This window comes from Schistocerca americana, chromosome 3 (assembly GCF_021461395.2).
Source record: "Schistocerca americana isolate TAMUIC-IGC-003095 chromosome 3, iqSchAmer2.1, whole genome shotgun sequence".
NCBI lineage: Eukaryota > Metazoa > Arthropoda > Insecta > Orthoptera > Acrididae > Schistocerca > Schistocerca americana.
Window position 1 is genome coordinate 892,452,441 of NC_060121.1, and position 13,479 is coordinate 892,465,919.

The following is a 13,479-nucleotide window of genomic DNA, read 5'->3' on the forward strand; positions in this document are numbered from 1 at the left end:
CGGCCGAGAACTGAGCAAACAGCACGAGCGCTCACTCCACGACGGGGAAACAAACAGAACGTCGCACTGCTGGCCTTCTAAAGACGCAACTGCCCATTAGGCTATTCGAGCATGGCTCACAAGTTCCAAACTTCCATTTGTCGTGAACCGTGTTTCTACATTCTGCAATCGTACATTCATTATGTATAGGGTGACAATTATTGAACAATATGAAAACAACGTAAATTATTTACGAACTACGGCGTGCACAATTCATTCAACATGTAAACGTCACTACAGATATTATAATTTAGGTTACGATATATGACTTGGAGCAGACGAATAGCGAAATTCTGCATGACTCGCTGAAGTGTCGAACATCGACGCTGTCGATGATCTCCTGAATGGCTGTTTTCAGCTCAGAAATGGTTTGTGGGTTATTGCTGCACACCTTGTGTTTAATATAGCCTCACAATATGCAGTCGTATGTGTTCATATCCAGAGAATATGGCGGCCAATCGAGGCCCATGCCAGTGACCTCTGGGTACCCCAGAGCCAGAATACGATCCCCAAAGTGCTCCTGCAGGACATCAAACACTCTCCTGTTTCGATGGGGTGGAGCTCCGTCTTACATGAACCACATCTTGTCGAAATCAGGGTTACTTTGGATAATGGGGTGAAATTATCTTCCGAAACCTTCACGTACCGTTCGGTAGTAAACGTGCCATCAAGAGATATCGCACCGATAATTCCCTGACTGGACATTGCAGATCACGCAATCACCCGTTCAAGGTGAAAAGACTTTTCGATAGCAAAATGCGGATCCTCAGTCCCCCAAATGCGCCAATTTTGCTTATTGTGCGAATCTATCCAAATGAAAGTGGGGTTCGTTGCTAAACCAAACCATACATGCACATAATAACTACCATCACGGCCCGGAGCCAACCGTGCAGTTTGAACTTCCTAACTCAAACCGTTCGCTAGTCATGACAATTTTATTTCATGTAGTTCAATAATTGTCTCCGTATATATTCCTGTGCAAGGGAGTCATTTTAATTGAAAGTCACTTGCCCGGTATCGGTGGATAAACATGATTTTGTAGCGCCTATGTTGGTCAGGATACAAAGTTCTTTCAGACATATGTGCATGCATGTCCGATAGAAGTTCATATCTTTCTTCTGAAGTACTCAGACACTGTGGTATCATTTTTATCCGCCGACAGCAGTCATTCATGTCCAAAGAAAGCCGGCCGCGGTGGTCTCGCGGTTCTAGGCGCGCAGTCCGGAACCGTGCGACTGCTACGGTCGCAGGTTCGAATCCTGCCTCGGGCATGGATGTGTGTGATGTCCTTAGGTTAGTTAGGTTTAAGTAGTTCTAAGTTCTAGGGGACTAATGACCACAGCAGTTGAGTCCCATAGTGCTAAGAGCCATCTGTCCAAAGAAACTTTGCATTTCTCCCACGTACGGGATCACACATAAATAATGCACGAATGCGGATTGTAGACACATTGTTGACGACAAACGCAACTGGGGTCTGGCTGTGAGTCGTGCACGGATATCCTAATGGTAAGGCGAAATCCTGGTTCGATCCCGGTCTGGCACCAATTTTCACTGTCATAATTCCGTTTACAGCTGATGCTTTCCATATTCGCAAATGCGAATACATTTCACGTCTTTGTTAGTACCGGGTGTTTCAAAAATGACCGGTATTTTTGAAACTGCAATAAAAACTAAACGAGCAGCGATAGAAATACACCGTTTGTTGCAATATGCTTGGGACAACAGTACATTTTCAGGCGGACAAACCTTCGAAATTACAGTAGTTACAATTTTCAACAACAGATGGCGCTGCGGTCTGGGAAACTCTATAGTACGATATTTTCAACATATCCACCACGCGTAGCAATAATATGGCGTAGTCTCTGAATGAAATTACCCGAAACGTTTGACAACGTGTCTGGCGGAATGGCTTCACATGCAGATGACATGTACTGCTTCAGCTGTTCAATTGCTTCTGGATTCTGGCGGTACACCTGGTCTTTCAAGTGTCCCCACAGAAAGAAGTCACGGGGGTTCATGTCTGGCGAATAGGGAGGCCAATCCACCCCGCCTCCTGTATGTTTCGGATAGCCCAAAGCAATCACACGATCATCGAAATATTCATTCAGGAAATTAAAGACGTTGGCCGTGCGATGTGGCCGGGCACCATCTTGCATAAACCACGAGGTGTTCGCAGTGTCGTCTAAGGCAGTTTGTACCGCCACAAATTCACGAAGAATGTCCAGATAGCGTGATGCAGTAATCGTTTCGGATCTGAAAAATGGGCCAATGATTCCTTTGGAAGAAATGGCGGCCCAGACCAGTACTTTTTGAGGATGCAGGGACGATGGGACTGCAACATGGGGCTTTTCGGTTCCCCATATGCGCCAGTTCTGTTTATTGACGAAGCCGTCCAGGTAAAAATAAGCTTCGTCAGTAAACCAAATGCTGCCCACATGCATATCGCCGTCATCAGTCCTGTGCACTATATCGTTGGCGAATGTCTCTCGTGCAACAATGGTAGCGGCGCTGAGGGGTTGCCACATTTGAATTTTGTATGGATAGAGGTGTAAACTCTGGCGCATGAGACGATACGTGGACGTTGGCGTCATTTGGACCGCAGCTGCAACACGGCGAACGGAAACCCGAGGCCGCTGTTGGATCACCTGCTGCACTAGCTGCGCGTTGCCCTCTGTGGTTGCCGTATGCGGTCGCCCTACCTTTCCAGCACGTTCATCCGTCGCGTTCCCAGTCCGTTGAAATTTTTCAAACAGATCCTTTATTGTATCGCTTTTCGGTCCTTTGGTTACATTAAACCTCCGTTGAAAACTTCGTCTTGTTGCAACAACACTGTGTTCTAGGCGGTGGAATTCCAACACCAGAAAAATCCTCCGTTCTAAGGAATAAGCCATGTTGTCTACAGCACACTTGCACGTTGTGAACAGCACACGCTTACAGCAGAAAGACGACGTACAGAATGGCGCACCCACAGACTGCGTTGTCTTCTATATCTTTCACATCACATGCAGCGCCATCTGTTGTTGAAAATTGTAAGTACTGTAATTTCGAAAGTTTGTCCGCCTGAAAATGTACTGTTGTCCCAAGCATATTGCAACAAACGGTGTATTTCTATCGCTGCTCGTTTAGTTTTTATTGCCGTTTCAAATATACCGGTCATTTTTGAAACACCCTGTAGCTGTAGTCACCGCAGTACCTGCTCCTTCGGATATGCATACAGGCATGCACACATGCATACATACATGCATGCATGCATCGTACTTCTGAACAACACAGGCACTGCAATATCGCAAAAAACGTAAACGACGCGGGCGAGAAAAGTGAATTTTATGAAGAACTAGAAAGAACAGTGGGAAGCATTGCTATCAGTAACATTAACATCATTTTGGGAAATGTACGAGTATATGCCAAATTGAGACAGGAAGACATGTGATGACGATGATGATGTTTGGTTTGTGGGGCGCTCGTCTGCGCGGTCATCAGCGACCGTACAAGGTACCAATTTTTACACTGTCCAAGTTAGCTACTGTAACGAATTACGATGATGATGAAATGATGAGGACAATACAGACACCCAGTCCTCGGGCAGAGAAAATCCCCCAACCCTGCCGGGAATCGAATCCGGGACCCCGTGATCCAGACCAGAGATAGCAACGCAAGCCACTTCTTTTTTTTTCATTTTCTTCAGTATTGTTCGTTGTGTTTTGGCCTGGGCGGACGTCACAAGACATCCGTTCAAGTTGATCGTTGATTCTTTTACTCACTTTTTTTATTACATAGGGCGAGCAGCCCTCTGACCAAACACGCTGAGCTACCGTGCTGGCTACCACTAGACCAAGAGCTGCGGACGGGAAGACATGTGCAGGCAAACTATCGGTAAAGATGGTATACTGCATCTGATGAGTTTGGCGCTAAGCCATAAACGTCTGTTGAGCTCAGTGACCTTCCCCTACAAAAGGATACACACAAGGACTTCCCTCAGGTGGTCATACGATATATCAGACCGATCGTATGTTTATAAATGAAAGGTAGAAGAAATATATGATACGTCTAACAGAGGAGCTGATGCGGACACCCATCAGTCAAAAAAATGGCTCTAAGCAGTATGGGACTTAACATCTGAGGTCATCAGTCCCCTAGACTTAGAACTGCTTAAACCTAACTAACCTAAGGACATCACACACATCCATGCCTGAGGCAGGATTCGAACCTGCGACCGCAGCAGCAGCGCGGTTCGGGACTGAAGCGTCTAGAACAGCTCAGCCACAGCTGCCGGTTACCCAGAAATCAACCAATTACAAATATAGGAGTGCTATTTCAGGAAGAAGAATAACATGATCAACAGATAGTTTGACAAGAAGCTTAAGAATCCAGAGTTGTATTATTAGTATAGTGTCAGAGTGCATAACACATATGAAGTCCTGTCACCGAACCCAGTGACGAAAGATCAGTGGGAAGATATAAAAACTACTATAACTGAAGCAGTAAACGAGATTCTAAAACAACAACCAAGAATAAATAGTTCAATGATACATGCGAAGCATCTGAATAGACCAAGAAGACACTAACACAAATACACGCGTTGGACAGAAATTGTGGGGAAAATCCGGACACACTCAGTAACATAAAAAGAGAAACGAATGATTCTGAGGTTAGAGAAAAGAAAACTCATGGTTGGTTGGTTGATTTGGGGGAGGGGACCAAACAGCGAGATCATCGGTCCCATCAGATTAGGGAAGGATGAGGAAGGAATTCGACCTAGCCCTTCCTAAGGAACCATCCCGGCATTTGCCTAAAGTGATTTAGGGAAATCACGGAAAACCTAAATCAGGATGGCCGGACGCGGGTTCGAACAGTCGTCCTCCCAAATGCGAATCCACTGTGCTGACCTCGTTCTGTGGAAATTCATGACCAAGGTTATTGATGAAATTGGGAGGATAAACACAATATTTGACAGAAGGAAAATATTTCACGTGATGAAGCATTTGAGAAATGGTCAAAGAATTAAGCCGCTACTTCTAAAAATATGCTGCAAAAAAAGAAAGAATTTGGAGCAGCTACTGAACGCTGAAGATCCTGAGAATTTTTTACTAAAAGGAAGAATTTCAGACGTGGTACAGAAAGGAAAAATTGAAATGACTCAACATGACGTACAAAGAGAATAATAACGCGCCAGGAAAAGATATAATAACGGCAGAAATATTGAAAGCAGGAGAGGAAACATTTCAGAAAGATATGCACACTTTCGTAAGTCAGTTATGGATAAAGGAGGAATTACCCAAAGAGTGGAAGTAATCTACCATTATCCCATTGCTCAAAACGAACAGTAACAGGAATTGTGGCATCTACAGAAGTATATCTCTGCTAAGTATACCACACAAAGTTCTATCATTAACAATTTTTGAAAATTGCTGAAGATATTTTTGCAGAGTAAGAGGCTCATTTTCGGGCAGCAAGTTCAACTGGGGATCAAATTTCAACCATGAGACAAATTTGGGAGAATCGGTTTCCGCTAACATTTGTAGATTTCTCAAAGGCTTATGATAGTATACACAGATTAAGTACGTACAACATCCTGAGGGAGACCTGCAGTCCAAGGAAGTTAATTAATTTGGTGAAGGAGTGTACAGCTGAGATGAAAGCCGAGATGAAATACCAGGGGAGCTGTCCAAGGAATTCAGCATCTCCTGTTGATGATATTTCAGGTGATGATATTACACCACAGGTTTTTAATTTGTCCCAGGAGAGAGCGATTCGCGAAATGAAAAGAGATGGCAGTGAGGTGAAGCAAAATACGTAGAAGAACACAGTTATTGTGATATACACACGACAGCGCAGCCATAGCGGAAACTGTAGGGGACTTAGCAAACAACGCCAATAAAATTGCACTTTGAATTAATGAGGAGAAGACTGGAATGATAGAAGTATCCGGAGAAACCCTTAATAACGCTCCATTACAGGTAGTAGTATAGTACATAGAGAGAAGGGGAAGTTTTAAATACTTTAGCATCTGGTTCAACTGGTCTAATAACTTAAAACAAGTAATTACGCAACGTATAGTAAATGTATCTAAAACTTGAATCATTCTCAAGCAGATAATTGCAACACATATTATGTCAATTAAGAATAGACTTAAACCTTATAATGCAGTGATAGTACCAGCACTGTTATTTGGGACAGAAAGATTAAGCACTCCAGAAATATGAAGAGAACGTGTTGATCTTTGAACAGAAAATCATCAGAAAGGTCGTTGAACCAATTAGTGAGAGAACATTTGGATACGTAGAAAAGACCAAGGACTGTACAATTTGACAGGTCCTCGAGCAGAGAATGAAACCTAGCGCAATAATCCTGGTTGGGCGGTTTGTTAGGATATACTTTCTAGGTCAAAGTTGTGCTTACCTGAAAGCGTGAAGGTTTCCGTCCAACTGGAAGATCAAGGAAGGGATAGCAGGTTGAACTGCGGAAGAATCTACAGTAGGTGGCTGTTCATGAGAACTGGATCCAGAGTGCACCACATCGCTATCCATGGGAAGAACATTGTGAAGTTGGCGCATGATCTTCAGAGTCCGTGGACTGATGTGTGAGTATGTGTATTTGCTCTACACAAATGGCACAGTGTGCTAGCGATGCCATAACACCGAAACTTGTCAAAACATATTTGTACACATGATGCTATCAGAATTTCAACAAGTTACTCTTGTGTAGAAGTTGTGTCCATGGCGAATTCATACAAAGTTGAATAAGTCTGCAAAGTAAGTGGTGCATGATGTATGTTGACCCATCTGGAATGCCAATTTCCTATAGGATATCTAGGGATTGTTGGGCACACCGAGGGCTGCTCAGTGATGATGTTAGATACTTCATCTCTTACGCAAATCGATTCAAATTGATGGTATTCTACATGTCCAAATCCCTGAATGGAAAATATCTAGTCTGGGAGGAGGTTAGAAGGAAGAGTTTCAGATGCTGTCTCTGGCCACATATGTCCAGAGATTAAGATACCTGTATGAAAGTACTCACCGCGCCGACGCCTTCCATAGCGTAGATGGTGGTGGTGAGGAAGACTGGTAGGGCAGTGATGGATGACGGCAGCAGGCGGCGGTCTTCTAACGGCGGCAGGTCGACGAACATGTAGTACAGGGTGACCGCGAAGCCCGTCACGATGCACAGGTTGGCCAGCATCGAGAAGGGCACCAGCGTCTTGAGGTGCCGCAGTTGGCCCTTGGCCAGCACCAAGGGAGCCAGCATGGCCGTGTAGATCCGCACGTCGAAGCGTGTCGCGTCAGACGTCGAGTGGTAGTCTCCAACCTGAGGAGGGAAACTAGTCTCAGTTTCTACATCAGTCACCTCACTACACACACAGGCTGAACAAACACTCGCGCACCCTGACTTAACAGCGCTATTGTCTGTACAACAGCAACGCGGAAATGCTTGTAACGAAATTTGGTCTGGTGTTTATATCGGAGAAAATGGACGTGAAGGATTGACATTGTATCTGATCAAAAGTGTCCGGATACCCCAGTGTAATGTGGAACTGACCACTAGATGTCACGAGAGGCGGACCTGTCAGTATATTAGGAGGCGGGGAGCGTTGTGTTGACAGTAGAGAAGCAGTAATAGCACAATAGATCGTTCAGGACAAGTCAGTGACTTTGGAAGTGTACTAGTCTTGAGTAAGAAATTCATTCGGGCCATTTCAGCCCTTCCACAGCTGCACAAGTAGACTGTCGGTGATGTGACTGATAAGTGGAAATGCAAAGGAATAACAAGAGCTGAACCAAGACCAAGGAGACCTCAGGTACAGATGGAGAGGGACCGTCGACCAATGCCGAAGTCGGATGTAAAATGGTATGAAATCAGCAGAAGAAATCACTCGTGAGTTCCAAAGTGCTACCAACAGTCCATCTAGTACGATGACTGTGGGTATGGGGTTAAAAAAATGGGGCACAATAGTCGAGCAGTTGCACAACCCATAGATTTCTGAAGTCACTGCAAAGTAACGCAAAAAAGATGGTAAAGAGTGACGTCACTGGACAGTGAAAGACTGCGAACGACTGATTTGGAGTGATGAATCGCGCTGTACCATGTGGCAATCCGTTGAAACAATTTGGGTTTGGTAAATACTTTGAGAACGTAAACTGTCATCATATGTGGTACCAAGAGTGAGGTATGAAGGACATGGCTTTTGGCTATGTGGGTGTTTTTATGGTGAAGGTATGGTTCCCTTGTCACGCTTAAGAAAGCACCAAATGTGGAAGGAAACCTACACATTTTATAGTATCATGCACTGTGTTGTAGAGGAATAGTTCGAGGACGAAGATAGTTTGTATCAGTATGACATAAAGCAGCATCTGTGAGGCAATGGTTAGTGGGAAACAGAATTTCTGAAATGGACTGACCTGCCCAGAGTTCCCACCTGAACCCAGTGGGACAATTTTGAGAAGAGGTATAACGTCGACTTCGCACCAGACTCAACTGTGGCATCACTAACTTCTCTGATTTATGCTGTTGAGGAAGAATGAGCTGCGATTGCTGCACAGATATTCCGATACCCCTCTGAAAGTGTTTTCAGCAGGGTTCAAGCCGTCATAAGGGCGAAGGATCCGTATGAATGTCCACTAATGGGTATTTGGATAGTTTTGACTAGCAGTATACCTTCACTGAAGACGGCTACACTAGCGATGGTCAGGTAGTGCAGCAGGTGGAATGTAGGGTAGGACACTCGGCATGGATAGTGTGATTCCTGATGCGATATATTTGTTGACGTTTGTCACTTTTAGTCTGCACGGTACGACACCTGGCTCCTTAACGTGAAAGAGAAATTACAATTGGTCTTGTACAAAACCATTCCAACTACGTGATACTTATAAAGAAGTGAATCCTCTTTTAAAATCATATTTTATGAGTATCGACACAGGTGTCGGACGATGCACTGTGCTACTCCATGCTTTTGAGTTCATCGTCATTTGTTACTTCCCACTCCCTAGTTCCAGCTCTTCCCCACAGTCCGCAGCTCGTGGTCGTGCGGTGGCGTTCTCGCTTCCCACGCCCGGATTCCAGGGTTCGATTCCCGGCGGGGTCAGGGATTTTCTCTGCCTCGTGATGACTGAGTGTTGTGTGCTGTCCTTAGGTTAGTTAGGTTTAAGTAGTTCTAAGTTCTAGGGGACTGATGGCCATAGATGTTAAGTCCCATAGTGCTCAAAGCCATTTTTCTTCCCCACAGTAGAGAAACACCAAAAACAATCCTCTCCCAATATCAGCAAATAAAAGAAAGACATGCCTGCACATAGAACAGCACATCGCAAGCATTGTAATACAACACTCTACTCGGTGAATACTCCGGACCGTGTTGTTGGGCCGAAATGAATGTAGGTACTTCTTGTCCACATGTTTACAGTGATCCCAAACCACCGTTTTTTGGATATCCCTTTTCAGCTGAAAACATGTACGGGCAGAAATTTCGTTTCAGTCATTTTTGTACTGCTGTTGCGCAAGGAATCTCTTTCTGATGTCGGAGGACGCGAAAGTCTTCGCCGTGAATCAACAGGATTTCGATTCTGGATCGTTCGTGAGCCATCTCATCAGCTTTACTATGAGGAGTTCTCATGCTTGGAGCACAGGGTGAGAATACATTTGTCTCCCCCTGTCTGTTTTAGAGCTCCCTCTTACTCCATCTACCTCTTTCACTCCACCCCCCTTCCCCACCTATCTGCTTTCCCCCACCACCAATATCAGTCCACTTCTAAGGCTTTCTTGGGTCCATTTGCGTTCTCATTAGGTGCCTTTGTGTGTCTCTTCCTATCTCTGTGTTTTTTTGAGTTCATACTTTTCTCCCTCAATCCCTCTCATCTTTTCTTTCCCCCTTACTTCTCACCAATTTTCTTTCTGTTTATACCCTCACTGTACCTTTATGTACCTTTATCTCCCAATCTGAGCAAGTGTGTGTGTGTGTGTGTGTGTGTGTGTGTGTGTGTGTGTGTGTGTGTGTGTGTGTTTGTGTTCGTGTGTCTGTTAGAGAGAGAAAGAGAGAGAGGGAGAGATTCCATTCACATACATGATTTTTGAAGAAAACACATCATCGGTTCATAACCAGAGGTAGTAAGTATTGCTTTATCACATACAGACCGATCGAAACTCCTTGTCTCACTGAAATGTGAAGGGGTGAGAGCAAAAATGAATCAAGTACAAAAAATTGATAATCGGTGTAACAAGATATTTGGGTTCAAATATCAATAATTCTTCACAGCAGTTGCGAACGCCATGCTTAGGGCAATATTCAATTTACAGGTCTTAGTAATTCCTTGATGTTCTGAGACAATAGCGCGTCCGGACTGAGGTATTGCTAATCACGTCATGTTAAAAAGCACATTACAGAAACTCTGTAGGTGAACCACACATGCAACTAAATGCGTATCGCCACATTTGATTTTCGGAACGTTTTGCTTTTCCCTAAACTATCTGCATGTGCAGCATACTATGAAAGAAATATTTAGGTATACAGTGTTGGGCGGTCTAAGGCGCTGCAGTCATGGACTGTGCGGCTGGTCCCGGCGGGGGTACGAGTCCTCCTTGGGGCATGGGTGTGTGTGTTTGTCCTTAGGATAATTTAGGTTACGTATCGTGTCAGCTTAGGGACTGATGACCTTAGCAGTTAAGTCCCATAAGATTTCACACGCATTTGAACATACAATGTTGGCATTTATTGCGTCAGTCAATCCACCGCCTTACGTATATGTATGATGAAACAGAAGGAGGTAGAGATTCTTAAGAAATAGCCATCTGTGTCAGAACACATTCAGAATGTACGAATTTAGCCACAAACGTATCACTCTTTACTCATATGTGTGTTCTGAACAGAACCAAAACGTTAACATGGCTCTGACCGTGCTAAAACCAGTCAATGATGCAGAAATTCAGATGAATGACTGACCACAAATTCATGATATTGAGCCTTCATTTTTACCAGATAATACTGACTTCGGTCTAATTGATGAAACTCCAAGTAACATGCATTCTAATTATAGCCCGGAGGACTGGTTCATTACTGTAAAATCCGCAAAACGCAAACCCCCAAAATCTGAAGTCAGTGTAATGGAAAGAGAAAATTTTATAAGTGCAAAATCATTAGAACAGCAGATTACAAACAGGAAACAAACTGTTGGTGATCATCGAGTACACTGGTTAAAAATTCGATGGATAAGGTACTAAAAGGCATGTCTTTCAAAATGAGGTTTAAACTCACTCTAAGTGATTTGGTGGAATTCAATGTGATACATTTATGAAGATGAAAAAAGGAAATAAACTAGATTCACTAGTTAGTGTTGACCAGGAACAGCTTTCCAAGTTACAAATCGAAAGACGGAGGACATGCTGGATTCACTAAACTTCATTTTATCACTACACCATGCATAGTACAACAGTCTTCTAATTGCATAGACTGCTACAGTAAGAAGATCGTAAAACGTCTATCAAGATATTCATGAAGACAATGAGTCAGAAAGTCGGTATGAAATCGTGTTTACTTGAAGAATAAGGAGATGAAGAACAAGAACATGAAGCAATATTAACTGAACTGGCTTGTAGGTTTGCATTTTGGATAATTAATTAGAAGTAAAAGTAATTTAAGAGGATGTATAAAAACTGGAAAGAACCAGAGATGCAGGTTTAATTATACTTGAAGTCAGAAGTCAAAATTTTTCAGTGCACTAGTGAACCATGTCCAGTAAATTGTGATATAAATTGTAAAATCAAGTTTTATATTAACGAAAAGTTGTGTCCTGGGTCAGGATGTGTTTGTTCTTTTTCGCTGTAAAAAATTGATGTATAATTCTTCATCTGCAATTAAATATATAACTTCGTACCAGTTTTTCCCGAAAGAGTAAAGTACTGGTTCACTTTTGCTCTTGACCTCTCATATGCTGCACGATGCAGACGACAGGAACCAGTGACTTTGATCAGAGTTCTTCAGACTACCAGCACAGAGATTACAGTGCAAAATTAGTCATTCTTGCCACCTTGGAGATCAGGGTCGCCGATGGTTACTACTGATCTTCAAATGTAGGCTCCCTGGACCAGGTGGTCTACTGTTTGACTGAAGGGGAACTGCTGTAAGGCGTGACGTGGTCCAACCACTACCGTAGTACCGCACAGTGGCATGGAGAGCTGCACTACATATTACGTCCGCTACACCTGTAATACGTCCGTGGGTGAAATGGCAGCAAGACACACTTGTTCTTCAGTGCAAGCGGCAGCTTACCTGCTTGAGTGTGGCGGCGATGAAGATGATGTAGATGGTGATGCTGCTGTAGTAGGTGGCGAACAGGCCGGCGCTCACGAACCAGCTGCGGAAGAGGAGAGCACCAGTCAGTCTCTGCACAATTCCTCCACTTTGCTGTCCGTCTACAGGAAATCCGTCTATGTTAAAATGTGTATGAAAACAAACATTTTAGAACAAATGCGCTATAAACATTCCCTGTCCGTCTTTGATTACAGAGCTGGTCAGCGAATGCTGTTAACTAACGACAAGTTAACATCAGTGCATGGGTGTGTGTGTTTGTCCTTAGGATAATTTAGGTTAAGTAGTGTGTAAGCTTAGGGACTGATGACCTTAGAAGTTAATTCCCATAAGATTTCACACATAATTGAACATTTTTGAAATTCACTGCATTTTCGTGGATTATATTCTCGTCACGTCACGGCTGTAAAATACTAACGCGAATTCTTTACAGACGAATGGAAAAACTGGTAGAAGCCAATCTCGGGGAAGATCAGTTTGGATTCCGTAGAAATATTGGAACACGTGAGGCAATACTGACCCTACGGCTTATCTTAGAAGCTAGATTAAGAAAAGGCAAACCTACGTTTCTAGCATTTGTAGACTTAGAGAAAGCTTTTGACAATGTTGATTGGAATACTCCCTTTCAAATTCTGAAGGTGGCAGGGGTAAAATACATGGAGCGAAAGGCTAGTTACCATTTGTACAGCAACCAGATGGCAGTTATGAGTCGAGGGACACCAAAGGGAAGCAGTGGTTGGGAAGGGAGTCAGTCAGGGGTGTAGCCTCTCCCCGATGTTATTCAATCTGTATGTTGAACAAGCAGTAATGGAAACAAAAGAAAAATTTGGAGTAGGTATTAAATTCCATGGAGAAGAAATAAAAACTTTGGATTTGTCGATGACATTGTCATTCTGTCAGAGACATCAAACGACTTGGAAGAGCAGTTGAACGGAATGGACAGTGTCTTGAAAGGAGGGTATAAGATCAACATCAACAAAAGCAAAACGAGGATAATGCAATGTAGTCGAGTTAACTCGGGTGATGCTGAGGGAATTATATTAGGAAATGAGACACTTAAAGTAGTAAAGGAGTTTTGCTATTTGTGGAGCAAAATAACTGATGATGGTCGAAGTAGAGAGGATATAAAGTGTAGACTGGCAATG

General features: G+C 43.5%; 1 protein-coding gene across 1 annotated transcript in view; it reads right to left on the reverse strand.

The window, feature by feature from the left end:
- Positions 1–13,479, reverse strand: part of LOC124606479 (proton-coupled amino acid transporter-like protein CG1139) — a 75,697-nt gene that overhangs the window by 22,296 nt on the left and 39,922 nt on the right. Inside the window, exons 5-6 of the mRNA XM_047138461.1 lie at positions 12,296–12,380; positions 7,060–7,347 (exon numbers count right to left, since the gene is read on the reverse strand). Of these exons, the coding sequence (XP_046994417.1) occupies positions 7,060–7,347; positions 12,296–12,380 (373 nt within the window). The remainder of the gene's footprint in view (positions 1–7,059; positions 7,348–12,295; positions 12,381–13,479) is intronic.